This window comes from Sylvia atricapilla, chromosome 15, assembly GCF_009819655.1.
Source record: "Sylvia atricapilla isolate bSylAtr1 chromosome 15, bSylAtr1.pri, whole genome shotgun sequence".
NCBI lineage: Eukaryota > Metazoa > Chordata > Aves > Passeriformes > Sylviidae > Sylvia > Sylvia atricapilla.
In genome coordinates, this window is record NC_089154.1 from 7,361,761 (window position 1) to 7,386,618 (window position 24,858).

Below are 24,858 nucleotides of genomic sequence, written 5' to 3' on the forward strand. Positions count from 1 at the left end.
GCCGGGGCTCATCCTCGCCATCCTCCGGGCCCCCCTCTCCTCCCGGCCGGCTCCCCTCATCCCCCGCATCCCACCCCGCTGCCCCCGCTGCCCGCTCCCCTCCGGGCGGGCTCTGTGCGGGGCCGGTGTCTCATTCCGCCTCTCTCTCCGCAGGGGCTTCGGCAAGCAGGGCTTCCAGTGTCAAGGTGAGTGTGGCGCTGCCGGGGGGCTGAGGGGACCCGCGCTCCGTGTCGGCCCCCCGGGACCGGCCCCGCATCTCTCTGCGGGCAGCATCCCGCGGCTCCGGCCCCGAGCATCCCGCGGCTCCGGCCCCGAGCATCCCCGCCGCACCGGGAAGCAGCTTAGTCATTTTTTTAATCAACCCGGCAACTAGTCGGTGCCTTTAAGCCGGTCGGGTCTCGTTAGCGGAGATAAGCGCTCAGGACTTCGGCTAAATCCTCCGAAAAAAAGGCCGAGGGGAGTTTGTTTTTAATGTACTTAACGCCAAAACATGTGTTTGGGTGGCGAACGGGCTGGGCGAGGGCAGCGCCGCGGCTGGAACTGCGCAGCCGGCGAGGACTTGAATGGCTTAGTTGTGTTGCTGGGGGAAAAAAAAATGAGGCTTTATAACAAAATATGTTGCTGTAGCCGGGTTACTATGACCATAATTCTTTGTTCTGATGATGCTGAGATTCTGGAGGGGCTCTTCAGGGATTTGGGATGTCCCCTCGGGGAACTGGGCTGAATTAGCCAGGCGTTCTCTGCTGTAGCCAGCCCAGCTGGGGGCTGCCCCTGCTCTCAGCTCGCCCTGTCCTGCGGGTCCCACCTGTGTGGGGTTCAAACGGGGCTGGTGCTCGCAGCTGCTAGCAGGGAAATGTTGCTTTTGTGAATATTTGGGACAGAGTTTAATTTTGGTGGGTGGCTGCCTCCCAAGCTGAGGTATCTGGCATGAAAACAAACCCTCTTTAGAGCTCTGAAAGGCTCCTCTTTGCAGCTGTCCTTGGGTTTTGGAGTGGCACACTCGGTGTGAGGTGCTGGGGGTGGGGGGCTCTGCCTCGGGAGCATCTCTGCAGCCGCCTGTACCGGCAGTGTAAGGTTAATCCAATTTAAACGATGCTGCTACTCATCCTTAACGCTTGCCACGTGTGTTTAACCTTAAAATACCAAAAGCATCTCGCTGCCACCTCCCAAACCCCAGCCTGAAGGCCTGGACAGGTGTTGGCAAGCAGAGGAAAGTGGATGAGGGGACTAAAAGGTGTCCTAGGGCTGTTTCTCAAGGTCACAGCTTTCCCTGGCACCTGAGGTTTCACACACGGGCAGTTCAGTCACGTTACTGACAGGAATTTTTGTGTACCTCGGATCTCTGGTTTGGGTGTTCCCAGGCTTCCCTGGCTGTGAATTCCCTGATTTCCTCTCAGTGATGGTGTCTTTGTGCAAACACAGTGTCCATGGGATCCAGACTGTGTTTGTGGAGCAGGTTGGGACCAGGCTCTGGCCCGGCAGGGTTTGCCTGCGTGTCTTCTGCAGCCCTGCTCAGCTCTACCCAGAGCATCCAGTGTCGGGTAACTGGCTCCTCTCCAAGCCTCTTCCAGCTGTCAGGAGCTGTTATCCAAACCTGTAACCTGCTCTTGCTCCAAGGTTTATCCTTGGGAGTTTTTTGGTGGTGTTAAAGCAGCGCTCAGTGCGAGGGCAGAGGGTGGGCCCAGGAGTGGCCTCGGCATCACTGAGCAGCACAGCCCTGGCTGGTGGGGCAGGAGCCCTTGAGAGCTGCAGTGCCACCAGCAGCACTGCCAGGAGCCCTGTGTGCCCAGTGACACCCCCAGGGGTGTGTGACTGCTCGGTGACATCCCTTTGTGCCTTAAGAAAGCCCTTTCTTGGGTCACTCTGGTGTTACAGACATGAATGGGCCAAAGAGAATATTACTGTGCAACAGGGAATTCTGCAGACTGAGCCCCGCAGACCAGCCCAGTTTTTACTTTGCTAAAATCGGTGATCTGTGGGTTTTCCCAGGTCCTGCCTGTGCGGTGCCGCGGTGCCCAGGTGAAGGTGCTCCCGGAGATGGGGCAGCTCTGGGGTGGTGCCCATCAGCAGCGGCTGTGCCCTGGGTGGAGCACACGCCGTGTCTCCTGCAGGATGAATTCCCTCCTTCCAGCTCGGGCAGTCAGCCCAGAGATCTCTCCTCCTGCCACCTGCTCTGGGGTCACACTGCCCCGGGGCTCGTCCTGCTGGGAGGCAGAACTGGGGGTGCCAGGGCTGGCTCTGCCCTGCTCCAGCTGTGCCAGGGGAGCTCCTGCTGGGCATCGCCAGCTTTGGGTTTGTGCCCCACAGGTTGTGCTGCAGCCGCTGCTGAATTTAGCGAACACTGGCAGAAAATCCCAGGGCTGGCTTTTGTTTAAGGGGTTCTTCAGCCCCACAGGGCTGGCAGGAAGCTCTGGAGTGAGGGTCTAAGCTCTCCCTTTACTGAGCACAGCTTAAATTCCACTTTAACTCAACTTCCCCGGGTGTTTGGTCCCGTTGTGCTGTGGGATGGCTGGAAATGCAGCTGGGGCATTGCCTGTCTGCTCTCAGCTGTTCCTACTGCTGTGCTCGCTTTAAGTAGGTTTTCACCTGTGCCCTGATTTTCTTTCTAGGACATTTGCAATAATTAGATTGTTAATTAGCTCATTACTTGTGACTTTTGGCAGGAAGTTAGCAGAAACTGACTCTTTGTAGCTTGAAATACTAATGGATACCACAAAATGCCATTTAATTGCCTGCTAATCTGCTTCTTATCCTCGAACACGATCTCCTCCTTATCCTCGTGTGCATCTGAAGACTTCCTGGGCCAACGTCTCTCTCGTGAGCCAGAAAGTGTCTGGGTGTGGGCAGGAGGCCTGTGCACAGTCGCTCCAGGAGCAGCGCTGGTCCTGGCAGGTTAACAAAAAGAAATCAATATCTTGTGGGTGTTGGAAGGTGAAGGATGTGCCTGGAGCTGCCAGGAGGATGAGCTCTTCCCGAGGGAGGCTCTCAGCCCGTGGTACAGAGGGGCTCTGGCCCTGCTGCAGCTGGGAGGTGAACAAACTTCTCAGGAGCAGAGAGAAAAGGGGAGTGTGTGTGCTCCCCTTCCCTGCCGGGGGTTCCTCCAGGCAGCACCGACACCGGGGATGTGTGAGGAGGGAGCAGCCCCTTGGTGCCTGCAGGCTGGGGAAGGAGAAAGTGGCCAAGTCTTGGTTCTCCTGTCGAAGGGAAGTGCTGCAGGATGGCGAAGGAAAGGGAATTTGGTTCGAAAGCTTTGGAGAGCGAGGTTCTTGGTCGCCTTTTGGGAACTGGCAGCTTTCTCTTTCCTTTTCGTGTTTCCTCCACCTTGGCACCCTCGGGGGCTATTTCTCCTCTTGTCCAGGCTACTCTTGGTCCCTTTGTGTGTCAGGGTGCTGAGGGGGATGTGTCCCCAGGAGCTGGCTTTGCTCAGCCTGGACTCGCTGTGGCTGCCCTTGGCTGGGGGCCTGGGCAGCGGTGAGGAGCAATGGAACATGATTCACACTTGGGAGCAAAAAATAACCTGCATCTGTCACTCCTTTCACGTGTACAATGTAGAAAAGATCTTGGAAAGGAGAATCTTGATTCTTCTTGAAGAGAAAGGAAAAAAACCAAAGCATCGTTTGGTAATGGGTGCTTGGATCTCATGCAGGAACTTTTCTGGGGAGAATGTTTAGTTCTTGTCCTTGCTTATGATTCAGTAAGCAAAGCAACTCCTCAGATTAGATCTCCTTCCGAACTTTATACCACACAGAATTCCTCCCCGCAGGTTTTCCTCCCCCTGTCCTCCAAGGCCGGTGCTCTCACTCTGTTTTGTGTTTTCACGAGTCAACATCTGAGAGCAGAACTGAGCAGCTGGGAAATGTCACCCAGGCCTTACCTCTCAAGCAAGTATTTCTCTCTAGTTCAGTGCCTTCACAAGCCACCCTTCCTCCCCCCAGACGGAAGTGAAACCCATCACACTTTGCTCTCCCCTGCAGCTCGAGCCACTCTGCGGGCTGGGCTCGGCCCCGCTCTTATTGACTCTATTAAACAAGTAACAAACAAAAGCAAAACAAACTCCAATCATTCCGACTTGCCTCAAACCCAGTAATTTCGTGTCAACATATTATGCACACTGGAGCAATGTTAGTGTTCAAATAGACTAATTAAAAATGTTACTGCAATTACTTTTGCAACACAAACGATGCTAATTATATAACGCTGCAGAAATTGGAGACGGGCACATTTCGGAGGGGGTTTCTGTGCGCCTGGCAGGGGGGTGAGGCAGTCCTGGAGCCGTGTCCCCGGGGCAGCAGGGCAGCGCTTGCACAGCAGCTAAGGGCAGAAAAGAGAAGTGGCTCTGCTCCCCTGCACAGATGGGCTGTGCTCCTGCACGGCCCGGTGCTCACGGCGCTGACAGGAGATGGGAGCTGTGCCCCTCGGCACGGTCCTTCCCGGCCTGGGCTGAACGCTGTCACCTGAGGTGGCCTCGCTAAAGCCACCCTGCCCTGCGCTGCCTACCTGGGGACCAGGACAGCACCTGGGGAGGGCGGGGTGCTCAGGGGAGAGGGAGGATTCACTGGGAGGGAGGCGTTCAGGAGGGAGAAGGGGGTTTGGGAGAGATGTTTTAGGAGGAAGGGTGTTTAGGATGGAGGTGCTTAGGAGGGAGGGGGATTTTTGAGGTAGAAGTGTTTAGGAAGGAGAAATGTTTAGAAGGGAGGGGTGCTTAGGACGGAAGGGTGATTAGGAGGGAAGGGTATTTTGGAGGTAGACGCGTTTAGGAGGGAGAAATGTTTTAGAGGGAGAGGGGGCTTCAGACGGGAGGGGTGCTTAGGAGGAAGGGTGTTTAGCATGGAGGTGTTTAGGAGGGAAGGGTATTTCGGAGGGAGAGGGGCCTTCAGGAGGGAGGGGTGCTTAGCACGTAAGAGCGTTTAGTATGGGTGTGTTTAGGAGGCAGAAGGGTGTTTTGGAAGCAGGTATTTTGGAGGCAGGGGTGTTTAGGAGGCAGATGGTTAGGAGGCAGGTGTGCCGTGCAGCCCTCTGGCAGTGCCGGGGCCGTGGGGCTGGCCAGGGACAGCTCCATCCCTGCAGCCGCCGCCGTCCCCGTGCAGCGCTCAAGGGCTCGCCCCAGGCTCACAGTGGAAGTGGTTTCTCTTTCCCTTCCCCCCCGCAGCTGCAGGGTGGATTTTTCTTTCTTATCTCCGGAGATAGCTGTCATCCTAAAACGATCTCGGGCCCGATAATGAGGTGGTCTCTTTCCTTCCCGGGGTACCCGTTGCTGGCTGGTGCCAGCCATGGGATGCTGGGCAGGAGGTTTGGAGCTGGCCCGTGGACATTTGGGTGCCTCGGGGTGGCAGGAGGGTTTGCAGCACGTCTGCCTGGTTCCTGTTGGCTCTGCCACCACTGCAGAGGTTAAACCACCCCAGTCCTGAGCTTCTGCCATGATTGTTCTCCAGCTATCGAGTCTTCCTGGGGAATTTAATGCCTGGGCTGTCTCTAAGGAGACTCCTCAGCAAACAGTGCAGCATTTCTGCACGCCTGCTCGCTCACACACATGTGATCCCACAGATTCCTGCAGCACACGGTCCCTGGCAGGGTGTGCAGGGCACCCTTCACTGGTGCCGAGGTGTGGGTGGGCACTCACCTGCCTTGGCACCAGCAGAAGATGCTGTGGAACAGGGCAAGACCTTGAGGGTTTGGCGTCTGCTGTGGAACAGGAGGTGGGGTTGATTGAATGTGCTCTCAAAACTTGGTGTGGATTCTGTTATCTGCTGGGGTTTCTGGAGGAACTGGAGGGACGGGAGTTGCGCAAGCCCTTGCAGTGGCTGCTGCCCTCCTCCTTCCCAGGCAGCACAGCTCCTCCTCCTCCTCCTGCGGCTCAACAGGCAAAACCTGAGGAGGCTGGAGAGGCTCCTCGGTGCCATCCAGACTCCTGTTGGATCTATCAGCAAACAAGTGGCAGGATCAGTGACTGAGAAATTAATTCTGGCTGTGTCCGTCCTTCAGGGAGGGCAGGGCTGCCTGGAACAGGTTGTTACAGGGGTGTGATCACCAGGGGAAGGGGAAAGTGCTCTCCCCTGAACTGAAAGTGTGTGGTAACCAAACGGGAGGTCCGCAGTCCTGGCTGGGATGGGATTGTGCCCGGGTGAAGTGTTTGAGTGACTTCTCCTGCAGCAGGCAGCTGTGAGAGCAGTGATGCTGCTCAGGGCCACAGCTGCCAGAGCCTCTCCCCTGGGCTGGTGGCTTTGTGTGTCTGTGGGCCAGCTCAGCCCCAAGGGCAGCACGGAGTGTGGTGGAGAGTGCAGTGAGTCACTGCTCTGCTGGTCCATAAAGGAGAGGCACTCAGAAAAGGGGGAGTAGGGAGCTGCCTGTAGGGGAACAGGAACCACAGGTGCTTGGGCAGCGTGTTCCTTGTCCTCTGTGAGGTCGTCAAAAAGGAACACTTTGGAAAATGCAATAACACCAAATCAGGATACCTCCATCTAGGGTCCTGGATGCAGCCTTGGGTGTCCAGCACTGTTCTGGGATCACCCGGTGTCCCACAGCTGGGTGAGGGCAGGGGACAGAGAGCTCCAGGGCCCCTCCAGACCTTTCAAGTGATGCTGTAGGAAATAAAGCCTGGCCGAGGACTTGAGCATTACCTGGAATGGCTGTGTCCCACACTTTGAGATTTAGCAGAAACCACAGGTCCTGTGCTCCTTGGAGTGGGGCCCTGGAGTGACAAATCCCCCACACCTGGGGCTGAACAGAGACGTGGGGTAGGGGCATTTGGGCCTGAGGGCGAGGGAGACAAGGGCTGTCCCTTGGGGTTCCCTTTCTTCAGGGAAAGGACAGTTGTGGGCTGCTGTTCCCCAGCTGTGAGCCCATCCCTCCATCCCACTGGTCTGGGCTGGTGTTGGTGGCCTCTGTGCCATGGCCAGGAGTCCCTGGAGGCAGAGAGGTGACACGAACACCAGGGATGTAAAAACGACACAGTACCTGCCTTAGTTTTGCAGACAGTGATCCAATGGATGAAGGTGAAAATCTCTCCAGAGCTCTTCAGCCCCATCAGGGCTGGTGCCAGGGGCTGCTGCCCCAGCAGAGAGGGGGAGATGTGGCCCTGGCTGGCCCTGTCCTGCAGGAGCAGCACCAGGAAGTCAGTTTTTCCACAAGAGCCACAGAAGGGATGGGGGACACAGGAAGGCAGCTCAGTGGTGGTTGGTAGCAGCCCAGTTCTGTGTTAAGCAGAAGCAATTCCCAGAAGTAGCTGTGCTGCTGTAGCTCTTCCTGGGAAGGGAAGGCACAGTTCCAAACCGCAGGCTGGGCTCACCCAGGTGATGGGGATGATGTGGAGAAGCTGTGGGGTCTCTCCCAGGGAATGCTCTGCTGCCTCCCTGTGCCTCCTCCCAAGGAGCTGAGGGCTGCAGGGAGGAAATGCTTTGACTGCAGCTCTGGGGGGATGGAGCTGTGTCCTGGGAGCTCCTTCTGTCAGCACCCCAAAGGTGTCTCTGCTCTGGAGAGGGTGGCCAAGGCTCGGCTGGGCCAGCCAAAGGGATGGCTGTGGCCAAACTGCTTCCCCCTGTGTGCAGGTGGCTTGTTTGGCTCTGCTGTGCTCTGTCCTGGGCTGTTGGGGCCACGTTGATGCAGGCTCTGAGGGATTGATCCATCCTGGTTTTAGACCAGCCTCCACTGGAAAAAATGGAACAAATTAAAATGTTCTCCCTGCGAGGAGGCACCTGAACTCCATATCATTAATAACTTGGCGGCAGCACTCGCTTTTCTCCTGTTGAGGGTGACTCCTGTTCATGGGTGGGGAGCTGGCTGAGCCCTCCCAGAGCCCCTCTTGGAGCCCTGGCAGCCCTGACAGCTGAGGCTCCCTGTGAAGAGAAATGTCCTTCATGAGATGTGACAGCTCTGCTCCTGCAGCATCGTGGGGCAGATGGAGCTCTGCTCCTGCTGCTCCTCCCTGCCAGCTGCCAGGCTCTGCTGGCCACTGGCCCTGGCCACATCCTGCTCTGCACCATGGGATGGCCCCTGTGTGTCCCAAACAGGGACAGGGCTCGGTGTCACCTCCTATGAGCCCTTCCCTTCCCTTCCCTTCCCTTCCCTTCCCTTCCCTTCCCTTCCCTTCCCTTCCCTTCCCTTCCTTCCTTCCCTTCCTTCCCTTCCCTTCCCTTCCCTTCCCTTCCCTTCCCTTCCCTTCCCTTCCCTTCCCTTCCCTTCCTTCCCTTCCCTTCCCTTCCCTTCCCTTCCCTTCCCTTCCCTTCCCTTCCCTTCCCTTCCCTTCCCTTCCTTCCCTTCCCTTCCCTTCCCTTCCCTTCCCTTCCCTCCCTTCCCTTCCCTTCCCTTCCCTTCCCTTCCCTTCCTTCCCTTCCCTTCCCTTCCTTCCTTCCCTTCCCTTCCCTTCCCTTCCCTTCCTTCCCTTCCTCCCTTCCCTTCCCTTCCCTTCCCTTCCCTTCCTTCCCTTCCCTTCCCTTCCTTCCCTTCCCTTCCCTTCCCTTCCCTTCCCTTCCCTGCCTTCCCTTCCCTCCCTTCCCTTCCCTTCCTTCCCTTCCCTTCCCTTCCCTTCCCTTCCCTTCCCTTCCCTTCCCTTCCCTTCCTTTCCTTTCCTTCCCTTCCCTTCCCTTCCCTTCCCTTCCCTTCCCTTCCCTTCCCTTCCCTTCCCTTCCCTTCCCTTCCCTTCCCTTCCCTTCCCTCCCTTCCCTTCCCTTCCCTTCCCTTCCCTTCCCTTCCCTTCCCTTCCCTTCCCTTCCCTTCCCTTCCCTTCCCTTCCCTTCCCTTCCCTTCCCTTCCCTTCCCTTCCCTTCCCTTCCCTTCCCTTCCCTTCCCTTCCCTTCCCTTCCCTTCCCTTCCCTTCCCTGGCACTGCTCAGGCCGTTTGCTTTTGAGGGATTTTGGGCTGACTCCCTCAGCTGTTTATAGCCATCCTGCCCTTCCCATCATACGGAAAAAAAAAAAAGAAATTCCGATCCAGGCTGGAATCAGTGAGTGTTTGGGGTGGGTAACCTCCTTAGCCTCTTGCTTGCAGGATTTAACTCCTGTGGCCCAGAGCAGGAGCCTTCCTGCCCCAGCTGATGGGCACTGACTGCCGAGTGCTTAGTGCTTGTGAGCTACATCTTGTCAATTTAAATAATTTGCTTCCATATTTGGTCTTGCTTTTGTGCCAGATTTATACATCTTGTTTAAATCTGACAAGCAGAATATACTTGCTGCTAATCCGAGCTGGACAAGGCAGTGCCTGCCAAAAAATCCAATATTAATAAGCTCCAGTACATGGAAGTTACTGGATTTGAAAACTTGAGGCTTGTTATGGCACAGCTCCCTGAAAATTGGCTTTTTTGCATCTACTTAAATCTGGGTTTTTCCAAAGAGCCAGTCTGTGAGCTTCCCTCTTTGGGTGGGAGCTCCCTCCCCAGCTCAGTCTCTGGAACAAGGGAAGCTTTCCAGCTCCAAGCAGGAGATGAGTTGCTTGTTTTTTGGGGTGTGGTTGGGCAAGTGGGAGATAACTGGGGTCTGTGCAGGGAGATCCTGGAGCAGCTGCCCTGGAGCAGGAGCCTTGAGCTCGAGTGGCTCTATGCTCAGTCACGGCTTGTGTGTGAGGATGTGGAGCTGCTGGAGAGAGCCCAGAGGAGTCCAGAGCTGCTCCTGGGGCTGGAGCCAGGCTGGGAGAGCTGGGGGTGCTCACCTGGGGAGGAGAAGCTCCAGAGAGAGCTCAGAGCCCCTGCCAGGGCCTAAAGGGGCTGCCAGGAGAGCTGGAGAGGGACTTGGGACAAGGGATGGGACAAGGAATGGCTTCCCACTGCCAGAGGGTAGGGCTGGATGGGATACTGGGGAGAAATTCTTCCCTGAGAGGCTGGGCAGGCCCTGGCACAGGGTGCCCAGAGAAGCTGTGGCTGCCCCTGGATCCCTGGCAGTGTCCCAGGCCAGGCTGGATGGGGCTTGGAGCAGCCTGGGACAGTGGAAGGTCTCCCTGCCCATGGCAGGGGTTGGAACAAGATGGACTTAAGGTCCCTTCCAACCCAAACCATGCCAGGATTCTCTGATTCTATGTTTAAAATCTTCAGTCTCTTGTGGTTCTGCTCTCGTCTTCCTACATTTGATATTTAGTCAGCAGCAGGGAAGCTAAAAAAGATTCAGATGTCTAAATCTCAGCCTTCAGCTGTTCTTCCTCTTCCTCACGCTGTGCTGGCAGCGAGTTCCAGCTGATCCTGCTGGTGGATTCCTCCCTATCTTTTGTTGCCATGTGAAAGGATGCAACAGGAATAGCTTCACCTTTGGGGGGAACAGTTAAATACCTTCATTCTGATGGTCTTTACAGAGAGCACAGGCACATTGAATAGCTGACACTCGGAGCACATGAACAAATGCATTTTCATGATTTCCAATTATAGCAGAAGAATGAGAAAAGTGAGGTGGTGAAGAGGAGTGAAAGTCGTCCTGGCTCCCCTGAACGGCTTCCTGCAGCCGCGGTGACATCACATCGCGATGGAGTCAGGATTGTTTTATAATATCACCCGGGAGCCGGAGTGAGGGGGAAGTGGCCCATGAATTTCATTTGCATCACTGAGTGGATTAGCTCCTGACGCAGTGCAAAGTCATTATTTACAGCGTCTCCAGCTCCGGAGCCCTTCCCGCACGGCGCTGCTGTGGAGAGGCTGATTCAGAGCCGGCTGCAGCCCCGGCATCACCAGCAGGGCCGGGAGGGCACAGGGCTGGAGCCTGGCGGGGACAATGTGCCTGCCCCGAGAGCCTGAGCCGCGCGCCTTCGGGTCTTCTCTTCCTTGGCGTTCATTCCACGGAGATCCTTCACTTGAGCTCGGCTCGGGAGAAATCCCTGGCGCTGCTCCAGAGCTTGGCTTTAACCGAGAGCAGCCGAGAGGGGGAGGCTGCCCAGGGGACAGCAGGGGTGTGTCCCTCTGCCGGGGACAGGTGACCTGTCCCCACCACGCAGGGCCATGCCAGGCTGTACCAGGTTTCCAGGGACAGCACTGGAGCCCCTCTGTCCTCAGTTGTCGCTCAGGATCAGTCGCTGTCACCCAGAAGATTTCTGCGCGGCTGGAAATAACCCCCCAAGTGTTTGTTCTTAACTCTCGGTGCCGTTTCTGCCGTGGAGGTGCCTTTGCTGGGTGCCGATGAGGGAGATGTGGGATGGTGTGTGGGTTTTTTGTTGTCTGCCCCAGGTTCTGTGTGGGCTCCTTGGGTAACCAGCCTTGATCGGGGAGGGATCAACATCTCCGAGTTCAACTTGGTTTCTGAAGAGTTGGCTGGAATAACTTTGGTTTTTTGGAGGGTCTGATGGGAGCCAAGTGCCCTTTCATGCAACATCTGTAGCTGCCAGGGGGTTTGTGAGGGTGGCAGAGGTGCCAGGAGGGCCATCCCTGTGTGCAGGGGCAGAAAGGCTGAGCAGCACCTGTGTGTCCCCTCCCCAGCCTGTCAGGGGACATTTCTGCCCTAGACATGGCTCTAAACTGGACTAATTCACATTCGTGTGATCGTGCATCTAAGGGCCGTCCCCAACAGCTCAGTCCGTTCATTTCCAAATGTGCCTTGCTCACTGGTCTTTGATGGAGAGGAGCCTCAGGGCTGAGTCCTCTGGAAGGGAGGGCTGTAACTGTGTGGGTGAACTTTGAACCCATCCCCTGGTTCGGGACAGCAGGGACAGGAGCGGGGACCAGCCCGTGGTGCCTCTGCCTTGGGCAGGGAGGGCACAGGCACAGCAGTGACAAGGACACAGCTGCTGGCCTGGTGTCTCCCAGGGCTTCTGAGGTGGAAAAAGTCTCACTTACTGGGTCATTTAGAGACTGAATCTGGGGTTCTGGCAGGAGGAAAGGCTTTAATTAGCTGCTGCTCAGTAGGGCTGCTATTAGATCTTCAGAGCAAGATGCTGCCGGACTGGAAAAAATGCAGCAATAGCTCATTTGCTCAGGAAGCCATGATGGTGATTTGCATTTTGGTCAGGTGCTGAACCCTTGGAGAGAATTTTTCTAAAATAACTTCAAACTGTAGCTCAGACTGCTTCCCTCTCTGCAGCTGGGTGAATGTGTGTCGTGGTCCCAAAGCCTGTGGGTGCGAATCCCTTTGTTTGCAGCACTCAGCTCTGCGGGAGGGAGAGAGGGCTGGGCTGTGGACATGTCCTGTCAGCGAATGCTGCGTGACAAATGGCTTCTGTCTCTCCACCTTGGAGCAGAATTCAATTCTCCTTTATTATACACGTAGAAGGATTTTTCTGCTCTACCAGCAGCCCCTCTGCTGACCTGAATACCCAGGAGATGTGTGGTAGGGTGGGAAGGTTTGCAGTGCATCTCCTGAACCTCAGCTCTGCTGCTGCTGGACGATGAGGTGCTTTGAAATGTGTTCTGAACGCTTGGAGATGCGTTTTGGACACTCTTTTTGTTTCTCCTGTGTTGTCAGCTTGCACAAGTGCAGAATGGGAACAAGCCCAGACCCTTGGGCTGGCTCCTGCTCCAGCCCGTCCTTGGAGCTGTCACAGGCTGGGTGTTTGCGTGGCTCTGTCACCAGGGCTGGTGTTGGGCCACGTCTCAGTGCTGCCCATGGCAGGGCCCTCACAGGCTGTCCTGCTCCCCTGGGTACAGGGGACCTGGGCTGGCTCTCCCTGGGAGCAGCTCCTGGCCTTGCCTGGGTCCTGCTCCTCATCATGGCAGGATTGCTTTGCTTTCATCTTTGGCTTTGCTGCCAGTGGCTGCTGTTCCTTTCCCAAAGAGAGCTGGAAATTCCCAGCTCTTTAGGCCTCTGTGCCAAAGGCAAAGTCCCTGTGCTTCCACCTGGCTGCAGTTTGGCCCAGCAGGTTATGAGGCAAGAGGCTGATTTATCTTTTAGGTCGTTTGGGCTGTTTCCCCTGGGTGGTGTGGGTAGGAAAAGTGGCATAACATAGGTGACATAATGCACTGGGAGAGGCCCCGCAGAGCAGGATGGATCCCTGGATCCTGTGGTGTCTGCTGGGCTGGGGACAGGAGCCACAGCACAGCATCGCTGGCCAGCAGCAAATCCCAGTGCTGCCAATGGTCCCCAGGGCTGTGGAGTTCCCTCCAAAACCACCTCCCCTCTTCTGGGCTTTGTAAATTTGGAATAAACTTAATTTCTCTGCTGTTACTATTAACTGAGTCCAAGAGGATGAAAATAAATGCCTGTTGGGAAGGGCAGGCTGACTCACTTTCTCATTCTCCTGTAAATTTCCATTTAAGTTTCAGTTTAAGCTCAGGTATGAGGGGAGTGAAAGCCGGTAATTTGTGACAAAAACTTCTATTTTAACTCGCAGCAGAAGAACTCCCTTTTTAATTGCAGAAATTATAAGGCTGGGGCTCTTGTAAAGGAATGCTGGCTGCAGTGGGTGCCTCACTGCAGGGCCACCCAAAGGAACATCCCCCGGGGACTGCACACCCCACCCAGGGGTGGGGGGAACCTACACCAGTGAGGCTCCCCTGGCCCCTGCTCTGGTTTGCTCTCACTGTTGCTGGTGTGGCTTGTTGGGGTTGGAAGCAGCCTCGTCGTGCCCTGATCCTGGAAGAGGCACAACAGCTAATCCTCCCTCCAGCCAGGACTCGGTGGCTTTATGGTGTCCCCCATCATCTGTCCCACCCCCGGGCTGGGGTTTGCAGCCTTCTCCATCATTCTCCATAATCTGGAGTCATCTGGCCCTTTGCTCTTGCTGCTCTGTGGGGTTTGGAGGCAGCAAAACTTTCCTGCTGTGGGTGGAGGGGCTGCCCTGCCTCCCCCAGCACCGGGGCCCCTTCCTTGCTGCAGGGCCTGGTCCCTTATCTTATTCCTGGATCAGGTGCCTCGGGCTCTGCAGCAAGTTCTTCCCTTCCCACTCCTGCCTTGACTGTAAATTTACTTCCACTGTGTCAGAGCGAAACAAGAAAACTTCTTTAAAAAGCAGGAGGAAAGTCATGTGAGGAGCAGTGTTGTGTCAGCACTCACACAGGGTTCACAGTAACGTGGCCCATCTGGTGCCTTCTGAAAGGGGAAGCAAAGGGCTCCCAGCCAGTGCTGCCTCCTTGCCCTGTGCTGGGGCACTCAGGGAAACTCTGGGACCAGTTAGATGGTGGTGCTGGCTGGGTTGGGAGGGACCTTAAAGCCCATCCAGTGCCACCCCTGCTATGGGCAGGGACACCTTCCACTGTCCCAGGCTGCTCCAAGCCCCATCCAGCCTGGCCTTGGGCACTGCCAAGGATTCAGGGGCAGCCACAGCTCTCTTGGAACCCCTTCAGGGACTGGAAGGTGCTCCAAGTCCAACATCCCCCGGGGGTGGAAGCAGCATCCCCTCCCCAGCAGGCTGTGCCCTAAATTAGAGCAGCAAGATGCTGCAATGGGCCCATATGGAGACTCCTAAAATAATAGCTGTCAGCTCCCTGGTGACTTGCACGGGGTGCTAAAGCTCTTGGCTTTGGGAATGATGATTTAGGAAACAGGAATGCTGGTGGGCTGGAGCCAGACTGGAGGTGCTGGTGATGCTGGTGGCTTTGGCCCCACCTGTGTTGGGATGGGCACGCTCAGGACCATCATCTCCTGCTGTTGGAACATCCCACAGGTTTTGGGGAGCTGTCACCACCCATCCATTTAGTACAAGGCTAAAAGTGGACTTGCAGGAGAGCTGGGGTCAAGCACTTTGTTTTAGACACACAATTTCTGGGGCAGGTGTGTGACCGTGATGTGTGGAGGTGCTGCCAGGGCTGTGCTGGGAATGCTGGAGCTGTGGGATTTCCTGGTGCTCCAGTAGCAGAGGTGTCTGTGTGGATGCTGCTGCTCACGTTCCAGTCCCACTTTCCTGGCCTTTGCTTTTGATGTCCTTTCCCTGTAATGAGCTGGGGCTGATGGACATCTAATAATGAGCTGGTTTCTCATCTTCCTCCGCTGCGGGGACTCTCGGGCTCCTCTAATTGCTCTGCAGTGGCCGTGGGAGGTGGCTGCTGTCAGGACAGCTGTTCCTTTGATCGGCCTATTGCACATTCAGGTCTTGTCCTGCTCAGGTTTTATTGTGCTGTCCAGGCCCTGCCAAGCCATTACACTGAAAGGAGCACCTTAATTGTGAGGGCTCGTGGCTCAGCATCACCCTGTGGCTCCAGCATCTCCGGAGCTGGGAGCGGGAGCTGTGCTGCTCCCCGGGCACAGCCAGCTGGGAGCACTGGTGGTGCTGCTGCTGCTGCAGGAGCGATGCTGGTGCCCAGGGAGGCTGAACAAACCCGTGCTGAAACAGCTGGGAAAAGCAGTGGTCCTGCAGAAAATCCTCCTTTTCCTGTGCTGCTGGAGCTGTTGGGGTGTGCAGTGCCCCTTCCCTCCGTGGCAGAGCTGCTGGAGGAGATGAGCAGCAGGGGACAGCTGGATCTGATGGAGTTAGACACGAAAATCCACGTTTGTACGCGGTGATGGCGAGCTGTGGCAGGAGCCTGTGGCTCTGCAGGGCCCAGCTGGAACTCCTGGGTGATGCCAGCGGCTGTCCCCTGCTGTCCCCCTCCTGAGGAGCAGAGCTCCGCTGTGCTCTCAGGTAACAGCCCACCAGAGCCTCGGGGCTGCTCTCAGAGGCGAAGACAGACGGGATAATTGCCCTGTTCCCTGTGGAGATGTCTGATGAGGATGCTGCTCATCTCCTGCAGAGCCTCTGGCGCTGTGCTGCTGCCCTGGGGAGGTGGACAGGAGGAAGCACATCCTGGCAGGGCACTTCTGGTGGCCTCGGTGCCTGCCTGGGACACACGGCGGAGCTTTCTCTGCCAGAGCCAGGTTTTGTAAGCAGGGCTGCAACACGGAAACTGTGCAGTGACTTCCTGTGACTTTCGCTGGCAGAGGAATGAAAATTATACAGCCCTAAAAAAGGCCTAAATGAAGAATCAAAGGGTGCATTTCAGGTCTTTGTGTAATGTGTGAGAAAGGGTCGGTTTTTTTAAAGTTTATTTGCATCTATGTGCCTGGTGGGGAAGCCTGCTCTGCCAGGGTCTGGGGGAGGTGACATCCAGCCTCCCTGGTGTCACCATACCCAGATAGAAACTTCTGCTGCCTGGTTTAGCTCCCTGTTGTGGAGTGCCCTGCCTTCCTCCAGGAACGCTGCTCACAGCAGGCTGGGTGTGAGGCTGTGCTGCCTTCACATGGCACTGCAGGCTCCCTCCTGGCAGTGTCCAGGGCCAGGCTGGAGGGAGCTCTGGGCAGCCAGAGATGCTGGAAGGCGTCGCTGTCCATGGCAGGGGGTGGTACAGGATGGTCTTACAGGTCCGTTCCAACCCAAGTCGTGGTGTGATGCTGGAGGCAGGAGCGGGGTGGGTCCTGGGGCTCAGCCTGCTCCCGTTTCCATGGGGGCTGAAGGCAGATGTGGGGTTACCTGAGACAGGAGAGCTCAGGCACAGAGCCCTCCTCATCCGCAGCAGCTGAGGGTGCAGCTCCTTGGTGTGGGCTCTGTGAAGGGGCTGGGGATCAGCAAAGCCCGGAGGGATGTAGGGGGAGGCAGAAGGGGGTTCTGTCAACGCTGCACATCATTCCCACGCACTGCAGGGCACGGAAAACACCAGCCAGGCACCTTCGAAGGCCTCAGACTCCGAATTCCTCCGCAGACGTCCCCGTGAGCGGGTGGAGCTCCCCGGCGCGGTGTCCCGATGTCAGCTCCCCGTCACTGTGCCACCGCAGCCGGCTGCACCGCGGGCTCGCAGCCTTCCCCCACTGCTGCCGTGTTTGCCGGCAGTATCAGCCTCTGCTCTGCCTGACACGTAGTGATTTTTCTCTCTGTGAAGGTTTCTGAGCAGTCTAAATTGAGGAAGGGGAGGATCGCTTACAGACACGGCGCTGGCTTGGCTCTATTCTGAGGGAGTATTTTGAGGTTTGACTCAACTGTAGCAGCTTCTCCGCAGGGAGGGCTGGATTGATAGTCAGGAGTGGTAGCAGGTCAGGTAGGCTATTTTTGGAAGGGCTGTTTAATTGTCTGGTGTGATTCTCGCAGGGCTGGTGGCTGGATGGTTACTTCTCTCCTGTCAGAGTTTGTTAGCGTGAGGCAGCTCTGCTTACACGCCAATATTAAATAATAAACCCTCGAGAGGGGCTCGGCTCTGCTTTGTCTGACTTGGCTGGAAGGTGACAGGGGACAAAGTGCTCAGCACCTCTGTGCTTTAATGCCACAAACTGCTCCAGAATTGCTGCGAGTCTGTCTTCTCCCCACTGCAGTGGGTCTGCCACTGGGCTCAGGGGCATCATCCCCACCCAGGAGCTGCCCAGAGCCAGGCTCTGCTGCCCTCCCTGCCCACTGCAGACACTGGATTTGGTTTCAGGCTCATTTTCCATCTCAGCTGCAGGAAGGACACGCTCTCGGCAGCAGAGAGGGTTGAACTGAATGTTTTTTAGTCATGTAAGCCAGTGGTCAAAATGCTTTTGCTCTGCCACACTCCTGAGCAGCAGAGCAGGTGGGTTTGTGCTCTGAGGTGGGCTCTGAGGGCTTTCCCAGCCTCAGGGGTTCTGTGTTCGTGGTGAGGGCTCTCCCTGTTGTATCTGTCTGGTGGAGAAGGGCCAGCTGTGTTCCAGCTGTGCCCATGGGATGCCCACAAACCCTGACACCAACACCTCTCCTCTTGCAGCTTTCCAGGCTCGTCCCTGTGAGTGTCACCCTGCAAGTGATGGCCCAAAAACTCTTGGCACAGCATTTCCAGAACACCAGCAGCAGCAGGCAGTGGCAGGGAGGTGTTCAGGTCCTGCCCAGTCCCTGGGAGTTGCTCAGACCAGGTTAAGGTGTTGCTCTTGGATCTGTGGAGTGCTGAGGGCTCAGATCCCTGTTTGACCTTGGGTTTTTTTAGTCTTGGTCGGGAAATTCCATCCTTACCCCTGAAAAAGAGAAGGCGAGGGTCAGTCCAGCATAAGGCCAGGGAAGGGTTTGCCTGACCTGCTCCTCCTGCATGGCTTGGAGCTGAGCTGAGCTCGTGTCTCAGCTGGTTTCACTCACTGTCTCCAGTCACCAGCGTGTCCCACCACCCCATGGTGAGCTGGTGATGCCTTCAGGTGTTCCCCAGCTGCAGCGTGACCTCTGCAGGCATCAGGCTGGAGAAAACTCCTCAAAGCCCACGTGTGGTGGTGAGGAGCACAGCCCTGACCTGTGTGTGACGAAGGGACCCATTCCTTGTGCCATCTGCTGCAGGAGGTGGGACCAAAGCCCTGGGCTCGTGTCCTGCATCCACTGCTGCAACTGGCTCTGCCTGGGGTCCAGTGTTTGCTGGAACATGCTGGCTTGAATGAGGAGTTTTAATTAGTTTCATTCTTAGGCTGTCTTTGCTGTGCTGACTCACTTCCAGCTCTCTGATAACTTCAACACATGACTTCATGTCGAGGCAGAGGAACAGGAATCCAAAGGAGGGAAGGTGGCAGTGCCTGGGCATGGGGCAGGCTGTGCTGGGGGCTTGGTTTGGGGGGAAGCCAAAGGAAGTCTGAGGTCAGGCTGCACCCAGAGCACCAGCAAGGGGGCTGGCTGGCTGGGAGGTGCAGGAGATGCATCTTTCTGCAGGTTTTCCTGCAGCAGTGCTGCTGTGGTGCCAGGCCCGTGGGGCCGTGGGAGAGCAGGAAGGGGCAGCAGCAGAGCAGTGGCAGGCACTGTGCCCCCAGAAGTCCCCGTGTGTGCCCCGGAGCCTTGTCTGCGGTATCACTTCCCCAAAGCTATTTCTGACACCCGGAGGTTCTCGCTGCTCAGCCTGAACTTGTCTTGTTTCGTGTCTGGTGGGGCTCGAGCACCAATTCTCTGCTGTGACAGCGAGTCCTGTGCAGGGCCCTGCTCCTCCTTGCTCCAAGGAGATTTTGGGACAGGAGCAGTGGCTGTACTGGGGTCACACACCTCCTGCACCCTCAGGAAACCTTTGGCTGTCACCTGATGATGCCCAAAGGACGGAGCCCTCCCAGGTGGGGTTGGCTGGAGGCTCTGGCTGTGCTGGTGTTTGTGGGGGGCTCTGCAGGCTCTGGCTGTGCTGGTGTTTGTGGGGGGCTCTGCAGCACGGTGGAGGGAGGCTGTGAGTGGGCAGGCTGCAAGGGGGAGCAGCTCCTCGCTGTTCCTCCTAATTGCTCTCCCACTTCTGTACCCGAATGAGCGAGGAGCTGCCTCGAGCTATGTCCCTGGGGACGCTGCCTGGTTCTGTCATCCCCGGCAGCTGCACCCTCCCCGCACTGGGGCCCTTTCAAAGGAATCCTTCTCTGTTTTGACTCGGTCCGTCTTCCCCTTGACGTGAGAATGATCCATCTGCCTCTTGATGTGGTGGAGGATGCAGGGGCTGTGGTGAGAGCTCCTGAGCGGGGGCGAGGCCTCCTGGGAGGGTTCCCATGGGTGCTGCAGAGCCACGGGAAGGTGTGGGAGCAGGGCTCCATCCCCAGCCTTTGCCTGAAGAATTCCTTGCTCCAGACTTGTTACTAGAAGCTGATAATAAAATTTGTAGGAGGTTTTTTTTTCTGATGGAAAGCGTGGGGGAGTGCAGGAGGAGCTCCCCTGATGTGCTCAGCGTGGTCTGGGATTGTGTAAAGCACCAGCCCCGAGGCCGGGCTTTGAGGTGAGTGCCTGGATCTCGTGGAGATGGAGGTGCAGGGATTGCCTGAGTGTGAACCCAGCAGGCCCTGCTGCTGCTGAGGCTGCTCAGAGGCCAGCTATGGACAGGGTGAGCCAGGGCTGCCCCCAGCACGTGGTGGGCATCCAGAGGAGCTGTTCTCTGGAGGCTGTGCCAGCCTTACTGTGATGTTCTGCAGGCTGGGTCAGTGCTTTCCAGACCAGCAGCCCTGACCTGCCTGGAGCTCAGGACCTCTGCTGCTCCTCCCCTGCCCCGTGGCTGGGCTGGCACTGCCCTGCTGCTTTAGGAGCCTGGAGCCCAGGATCTGCTAACGCTGCTCCTCACAGCCAGGTTTCAGTGGCCCTGTTGGCAGCTGAAGGTGGATGCTGAGGTGTTGTTCTCCCCGGGTGCCTCTGCAGAGTCAGCAGAGCTGTGTTCCTGTCCCTTTGCTGTCAGATCTGCCCAGTGACAAAAACTTTGGGTCTTTCTCAAGGAGCTCTATCCACAGTTGTGTGGAAAGTGTTTGCAAGGAGCAGGAGAGTTGGGGGGAGGAAAGCTTCAAACTCGTGGAATGGTTTGGGTTGGAAAGGACCTTAAAGAACATCCAGTGCCACCCCTGATATGGGCAGGGACACCTTCCACTGTCCCAGGCTGCTCCAAGCCCCATCCAGCCTGGCCTGGGACACTGCCAGGGCACCCTGTGCCAGGGCCTCCTCACCCTCACAGGGAAGAATTGAAAAGGAGCTTTTTCTGCTCCAGAATTACTCAGCAAATTTCTCCTGGAAGTTGACCTCAGGCTGACTCTGCTGAAGATTGATTGTTAGGGTTTTTTTCATGTTTTTTCTGGTTGTTGTATTTGTAGAAATGATGATGTCTAAGCACTGTCTTACCAGGTGGTCAGGAGTTCACTGCAGAGTTGACAATCTCCAAAGGAAATATTCCTACAGCAGTAACTCCCAATTTGTGTGTGCCCACCTGGATGCTTCTTCCCTGGAGGCAATTTCTGTTTCAGTGCTGGTTAAACACCTTCTCCTCCCTGCAGATGCCACTGGCCCTTCTGTTCTGAGCCATCAGAGCACATCTTCACACACAGCTGCTTTGGGCACTGGAATTCCTGCAAGACCAGGATGTGCTTGATGTTGGACACTTCTACATGGACAGGCAGTGATGGAACAGGGGGGAAGAGCTTCAGACTGAGAGGGAAGACTTGGGTTAGATACTGGGGAGAAATCCTTCCCTGTGAGGGTGGGGAGGCCCTGGCACAGGGTGCCCAGAGAAGCTGTGGCTGCCCCTGGATCCCTGGCAGTGTCCAAGGCCAGATTGGACAGGGCTTGGAGCAGCCTGGGACAGTGGAAGGTGTCCCCTGCCCATGGCAGGGCTGGCACTGGATGGGCTTTAAGCTCCCTCCCAACCCAAACCATTCTGGGATTTGGTGATTTCTGCTGCCACCCGCCGTGCCCCAGCCCCAGGCTGGCTGTGCTGGTGCCACCCCGGGGTTCCCCCCGTGTGCCTGGGGCCGGGCTGTGCTCAGCATCCCCATCCCACGGCATTCCCCTCCCGGCACGCCAGCACAGGGCTGCTGTTGCTACGGGAACGGGCGCGCTGGAGTTGGAAACCTCGTTTGATTCCTGCTCCCTGCTAGTTAACACACTCAGATAGATTGGAAGTCACAAATACAATAGTTTTTGGGGTGGTGCGGGGAGTTCAAGGATCTTTCCCTAATGAAGGAGCTGCCTGAACTCTCAAGGGGTTGAATGAGATTTTCCCCTCCATACCCACTCAAAAGCCCACTTTGCCACTCGGCGTGTGTGGGGCTGCTCGTTCTGCCACCTGCGGGGATAATTAAGACCTTTCAGGTTGCCATAGAGAGTATTTTGCCTTCTAATATTACATCAATTTATATTTGGGATATTTTTCTATGAAATTGCCAGTGCAGAGGCTGCTGTCTTTGTCAGGTGCACCAGTGGCAGGTACAGGAGGGGAGGCCTTACCCAGCCTGTAATTTGCAGCATGGAGGAGAAGCTCAGCGCTCCTGGTATTTCTGTACATTTGGTTTTTCTAACAAACGCCGTCCAGAATGTTCCTTCCTCGCTGGAGGGACGTCAGCAGCCTGCTGGAGGAGTGATGGGATCTTATGTAGGCCAGATCCTGGACCTGGAGCGAAGAGCTCCAGAGGAATTGTTCTGCAGTCGCATTAGCCCAGCTGAAATCCGTCCTGGTGAGCCTGGCCCTCTTGAACGGGCACTGCAGAATCAGAGCAGCATCACGAGAAGTTGTGTCTGCTCCTGGGAGCTTGCTCACCCTCTCTTGCTCCTGAAAACCCTTTCCTGCTTTCCAAACCCCCGTGGTAGTGGTTTGTTTAGGTGGGGATGGCAATCAATTATGTGCTGGGGCCCAGCTCCAGCCCTTCCTGTGTTCCCCAGGGCCCCACCACTCACTCCTGCTCCTTTGGGCACCTGCAACACTGAAAAAAGCAGCAAAAAGTGTTTGTGTCGGGTTCGAACTTCACAGCAAGGAGCTGCTCTGCGGCGAGATGTGAATGTTTCCCAGGGTGGGAACTGGGACAGCAGGCAGGAGCTGGGGCTGGCAGGGAGGAGAGTCTGTGGGTCTGCAAACACTCACCCTGCCGAGGAAAAGGCTGGGGCAGCAGCCCAGCCCTGCTCCAGGCATGCCCTGCTCACTGTGCGCGTTTCAGCTGTGCTCAGCTGCAGCCCGTGCTGGGGGATGCTCCCGGAGCGATCACGGCACGGGAGGGTCTGCAGGTCGGTGTGAGAGCCCAGAGAGAGCTGCTGAGGGTGCCGACAGCTGCTGAGGGTGCCAAGAGCTGCTCCCTGAGCAGAGGCAAAGCCTGGAGCCGTGCTGTGTCCCTGCAGCTCAGGGAGAGGGGACAGGGCAGCTCCAGCGTCCGGGGCTGCAGCTCTCCCTCCCTGCCCGGGGCTGCGGAAGGAGCTGTAATTCCATTAAGGAGCTGAATGTGCTGGGGTCAGCCTTTGCCGTCCAAAATAACACGATAATGAAAGAGAATGCCAAGGTAATTGTTATGAATGGCCCCCAGGTTGGCAGAGAGCTGACGCAGGTGGGTGTCACTCTGAGCCATGGCCCGGCGGTGCTGCCTGGGCAGGGTGGGAGGGCAGGAAGGTCCTGGAGCTGCTGGAGGAGGGAAGATGATGGAAGGCAGGAGAACGTGCAGTCCAGGAGGAGGTTCAGCCACGTAAATTGTGGTTTATTTGAGAACCAGTTTGCTGTGAGTTAGCATCCTGGCAGGGTGCAAAACATGGGGAGGCACCTTTTGGTGAGTGTGTGATGTTCCAGAGTCTGAAGGGCAGAGAAGAGCTTCCCTCAGGGTGGCTGGAAGTGAGTTTGAGTCCTGGGCTGAACCTGCTTCCTCTCCTTTAACTCCAGTCTCCATCATTCTCGACAGAAGCCGCCCGTGGTGCAGGCAGTAATTTACAGAAGGACCAAACCGATTCCAGCTCAGAGCTGTGTGGGGGCTCTTTGGCAGATTTGCCAGGCTGATGGTGCTGGGGATGGGAGCAGCCGGGAGATGCAGGGGGAAGGGAGGATGAGCCTGAAGTTTTCTGTGTTACAGCAGTCCCATGGCAAGGGGAGGGCTGGAGCGGCTCCCAGACACGGTTCGGGGTCTCCCTTCTGGGAAATATTCAAATGCCAGCTGGGCACGGCCCTGGGCAGGTGGGTGAGCAGAGGGGATGGACACGATGACGCCCAGAAATCCCTTCCAGCCTCAGTGATTTTATGGGGCTGGGAGAGGTGGTGAAGCTGTGCTCCTGCAAAACTTTGGTTGTGCTGAAGAGATCCCGAGTGAGGCGCCGGGAGCAGCCCGGGAGGAGCGAGTCCCGATCCCTCGGAGCTCCCCGGGGTGCGGGGAGGGGACACAGGGGACACAGGGGACACAGGGGACACGGGGCCGGCGGGGTGGCAGCAGCGCTCGGCAGCGAGGAGCCGGCTCTTTCCCCAGCCTCGGCGATGTGTTGTGACTGTTTATATAAAAATAACAGATCTTTCCAAATATTTATTACTCGATCATGTGCTGAGGAGCGGGTGCCGTGCGCTCAGCGATGGAAAACCGCCCCCGAGCAGCTGCCAATCCAGGCTGGGCTGGGCTGGGGCTGCCGGGGAAGGGCGGGAGGCAGCACCTGGGGATGGGCAGTGGGGCCCAGGTACCCTGAGCAGGGCTGAAATGAGATCTGCTTGGATGGACACTCCTTTTAGGGGTTTTCTGGCCCCAGACTCTTCCAACAGACACAGGTTTGTGTTGGCACGAGCTTTAGAGTGGCTTTGCAGGAGCTTTGGAGGCAGCGTGGAGGGGGAGCATCCCCTCTGTTGGCTTCGTGCCTCCTTGTCCAACCCCGGCAGTTCCAGGCAGTAAAATTCCTTTAATCTCCCAGGAACGTTGTTCCTCCTGCAGGGACGTGCAGGAGGCTGCTGTGGGGCAGGGCTGGGTCACCTCTGCAGCATTCCCTGCTCGGCACTGGAGGGTGCCTGGGGTGCCTCGGTGGGCTCCTCATCCCTGCTGTGGGGCTGCTGCACCGTGACCCTTCCAAAAGGGAGGGGACATCCCGGGTGGTGACATTGCTGGGAATTGGGGTGGAATTTCTGATCCTCTTGCTGCAGCTGATTTTCCTGCCCTGGTGAGGAGGCCTGGCCCTGTAGTGTGTCACGGGTAAAGGGTGAGCATCTCTTCTGCTGAAGATCAGGCTTGTGTTCCAAAAATCGAACTGGTGGCGTGGAAAAGCTGGGCACACAGCTGGGGACTCGGAGCCAGAGCTGCAACTTCCAGGGAGTTACCAGGAGCTTCTGTTCCTTCTGGTCCTGGCTGTGCTGACAGCTCCTCAGAGCTCAGCAGAGGTTCCTCTCCTCTCACCTGCTCAGCAAAGGGAAGAGGCCGGTGAGAACTGCAGACGTGGCTGGGGACACACAGCTCAGCACTACTGGGTATTTCTGAAATCTGTCCTATTTTGTTTCCTCCAAAGTGCTGCAGAACAGCTGGGAGACATTTTGGGCGAGCTCACAGATTTTTATTGTCCCACTTAGTCTCTTCTGTGTGGAGCTTTCCCTTTTATCGCTTTATTAAAGCCGACTGGATGTAAAGCTGCCCTTGGGCACGACGGCTGGGGCGGGGCAGGGTCGGGGCTGTGTCGGCACAGAATTGGGATGAAATGTCCCCTCTTGGCTCCGGGTGACACCAGGGCTGGCAGGAGCCCCGGGGGCGGCCGTCCCTGGGCTTTGAGTGAGGCTCCTGGAGCCTGGCGAGCTGGGGAGCCGCTCAATTGCTTATCCAAACTTCATTAAAAATGCAAATAGGTTCTTTCAGCGGGACAGAGCCGCGTTAGAAAGTAGGGCATATCGTAAACGTTCATAAAGTCGTGCTGGCCAGCAGG

The 24,858-nt window shown here is 56.8% G+C and overlaps 1 protein-coding gene across 2 annotated transcripts in view; it reads left to right on the forward strand.

Moving 5' to 3' along the window:
• The window catches only part of PRKCB (protein kinase C beta), a 90,918-nt gene that overhangs the window by 340 nt on the left and 65,720 nt on the right, over window positions 1-24,858 (forward strand). For both annotated transcript variants that reach the window (XM_066329946.1, XM_066329945.1), the window contains exon 2: window positions 154-185. In XM_066329946.1, coding sequence (XP_066186043.1) covers window positions 154-185 — 32 coding nt within the window. The remainder of the gene's footprint in view (window positions 1-153; window positions 186-24,858) is intronic.